Raw genomic sequence first — 2,540 nt, forward strand, 5'->3', positions numbered from 1 at the left:
CATGAAATATGAACACAAAAGTAACACAGCTCCCCCTCCTGAGGTGTTTTAACATTTCATATGTATGAGTCATAGAATGGAAGTTCTTGTAGGATGAGAGGAAGGACACAAATGAATATCAGAGATTGAATGTAAAATGAAGAGATGGAAACAGGAAGTGGTGGATGGTGGATACAAAGTTCAGATGAAAAATGGCATCTGAAGGGAAAGTGGGAGGAATGCTGTTCTGGGACCATGTGGGGAAGGGCAAATAGCATTTGGAAACCCAGGTTTTGAGATGAAAGAAAAAAGTTTGACTTTAAAATCTAAAGTCAGTTGGTCACCTGGGTGGCTCAGTCAGTTAACTGTCCAACTCTTGGTTTTGGCTCACGTCATGATCTCATGGTTTTGTGCTCAAGCCCTGCTTAGGGCTCTGTGCTGATAGCATGGAGCCTGCTTGGGATTCTTTCTCTCTCCCTCTCTCTCTGCCCCTCCCCTGCTCATGCTGTCTCTGTCTCTCAAAAATAAATACATAAACTTAAGAAAGTTTAAGTATAAAGTCAGAAATTTTACATAGCAGAGTGAAAATGGAGACCCAAACTGAGCCCATGCAGTTTAAGTATTAGAAAAGGGGTATTAGAGGTATGAAACCTGTGTTTTCTATGAACCCTTGAATGAAAGAGACAATGAGTGATCACAAATTCCAAACCCCCTTCCCAGCACCCTGATTAATAAAGAGAAGTCCACTGGATTTCATCAGCCTTTCATCAGGCTTTTCCTATGAGATTTTGCAGGTTTTAGCCATGGCATAGAAGCCGACAGAAAACTGAGAGTATGGATCTAGTAGACAGGTCGCCCTGGGATAAATTCTAGACCTAATTGGATAAACAGAACAAACACTCAGTGAGATGTAAATACTGATGTGTTATTTGATTATATGATACGTTTCTTGCCAGCTATAATTCCACTAATATTGTTTATAAACACACTTGCTTCCAATATGTTAATGTTTTATTGTCACAGCTGATATTAAGAAATAGGAAAATGGTCAACAATAGCCACTTTGGTGGATTTATACTCCTTGGATTCCCAGGGCAGCCACAGCTGGAGATGATCATCTCTGGGGTTGTCTTTCTCTTCTACACCATTGCCTTGATGGGAAATATGGCCATCATCCTGCTGCCGTTACTGGATGAACGTCTCCAGACCCCCATGTACTTCTTCCTTAGGAATTTGGCCATCTTGGATCTCTGTTATATCACAAATATAGTCCCACAGATGTTGGTCAATGTCTGGGGCAAAGACAAAAAAATCTCTTTTGGTGGCTGTGCCTTTCAACTTTTCACTGATGTGACACTATGCACAGTCGAATGTATGCTTCTGGCTGTGATGTCTTATGACCGATTCAATGCTGTCTGCAAGCCTCTGCACTACATGACCATTATGAACCCCCAACTCTGTCGAACCCTGGTGGCCATGACCTGGGGAGTTGGTGTTACTAATTGCATGATGCTTTCACCCTATGCCATGAGTCTTCCCCGATGTGGGAACCACCATTTGGATCACTATTTTTGTGAAATATCTGCAATGGTGAAGATTGCATGTGTGGACACCACAGCCATGGAGGAAACCTTATTTGCATTATGTTTTTTTATTTTCCTCACACCACTCCTTCTCATTCTAGTTTCTTATGGCTTCATTGCTATAGCTGTGTTGAAGATCAAATCTGCAGCAGGGAGACAGAAAGCATTTGGGACCTGTTCCTCCCACCTCATTGTGGTGTCCATCTTCTATGGGACTGTTATCTACATGTACATCCAGCCAGGAAACAGTCCATCTCAGGATGAAGGTAAACTTCTCAGTATCTTTTATTCCATTGTTACTCCCAGCTTGAACCCCCTGATCTACACACTAAGGAATAAGGAGTTCAAGGGGGCCATGAAGAGGCTGATTGGAAAAGAAAAACATTCCTTGGAAACAACAGGACACTAATATCTTTTTATGAGAAGTTTCCAATTAAGAAATTGGTCCTGTGTAACATACAAATCATTGCCAAATTATTTTAGTAGTACTCATCACCTAAAAGTGAAAATTATACCTACATTTTAGCATCAATGTCCCAAATTACCAAGGGTTGATTCTAAACCAAGTATGTCTCTCAAAGTCACCAGTTATCACCTTTGATCAGTCATCCCCACCTGCAGCCAGAGAGTAGGCTCTATGGAGTCCAAGCATTGTACTGTGAGGGGAAGGAGGGAAGACTCTACCAAACTGGACTCAAGTTATAATTTATCAAATATCTTTAAATTATCATGACACTTTAACAAAAAGAAAAAAGTTAATGTTCTAACTATAAGTTTTTACACTGACTCTACAATTTGTTCGTGTGAAGACAAAATCATTTCTGTTCAGATCTTAAATGTTCCTGCCATGTCTATTTACTTTAAAAGAATCTTAATATATTATGTAAACTGGCTAAAATATATTTTGACTTGTAGCTGTTTTCTGCCTGAATCAGGACTTTCTCAAACTTAGCCTGTCAAAATAAAATGTGAGAATAA

General features: G+C 40.0%; 1 protein-coding gene across 1 annotated transcript; it reads left to right on the forward strand.

Moving 5' to 3' along the window:
- The first annotated feature begins 1,023 nt into the window (after positions 1-1,023).
- On the forward strand, positions 1,024-2,309 carry LOC125165166 (olfactory receptor 2W1-like). The gene has a single exon (XM_047857722.1). It carries the CDS (start codon positions 1,024-1,026, stop codon positions 1,969-1,971), a length of 948 nt encoding a protein of 315 aa, XP_047713678.1. The 3' UTR covers positions 1,972-2,309.
- The last annotated feature ends 231 nt before the right edge of the window (positions 2,310-2,540 follow it).

The sequence above is a fragment of the Prionailurus viverrinus genome, chromosome B2 (assembly GCF_022837055.1).
Source record: "Prionailurus viverrinus isolate Anna chromosome B2, UM_Priviv_1.0, whole genome shotgun sequence".
Classification (NCBI taxonomy): domain Eukaryota; kingdom Metazoa; phylum Chordata; class Mammalia; order Carnivora; family Felidae; genus Prionailurus; species Prionailurus viverrinus.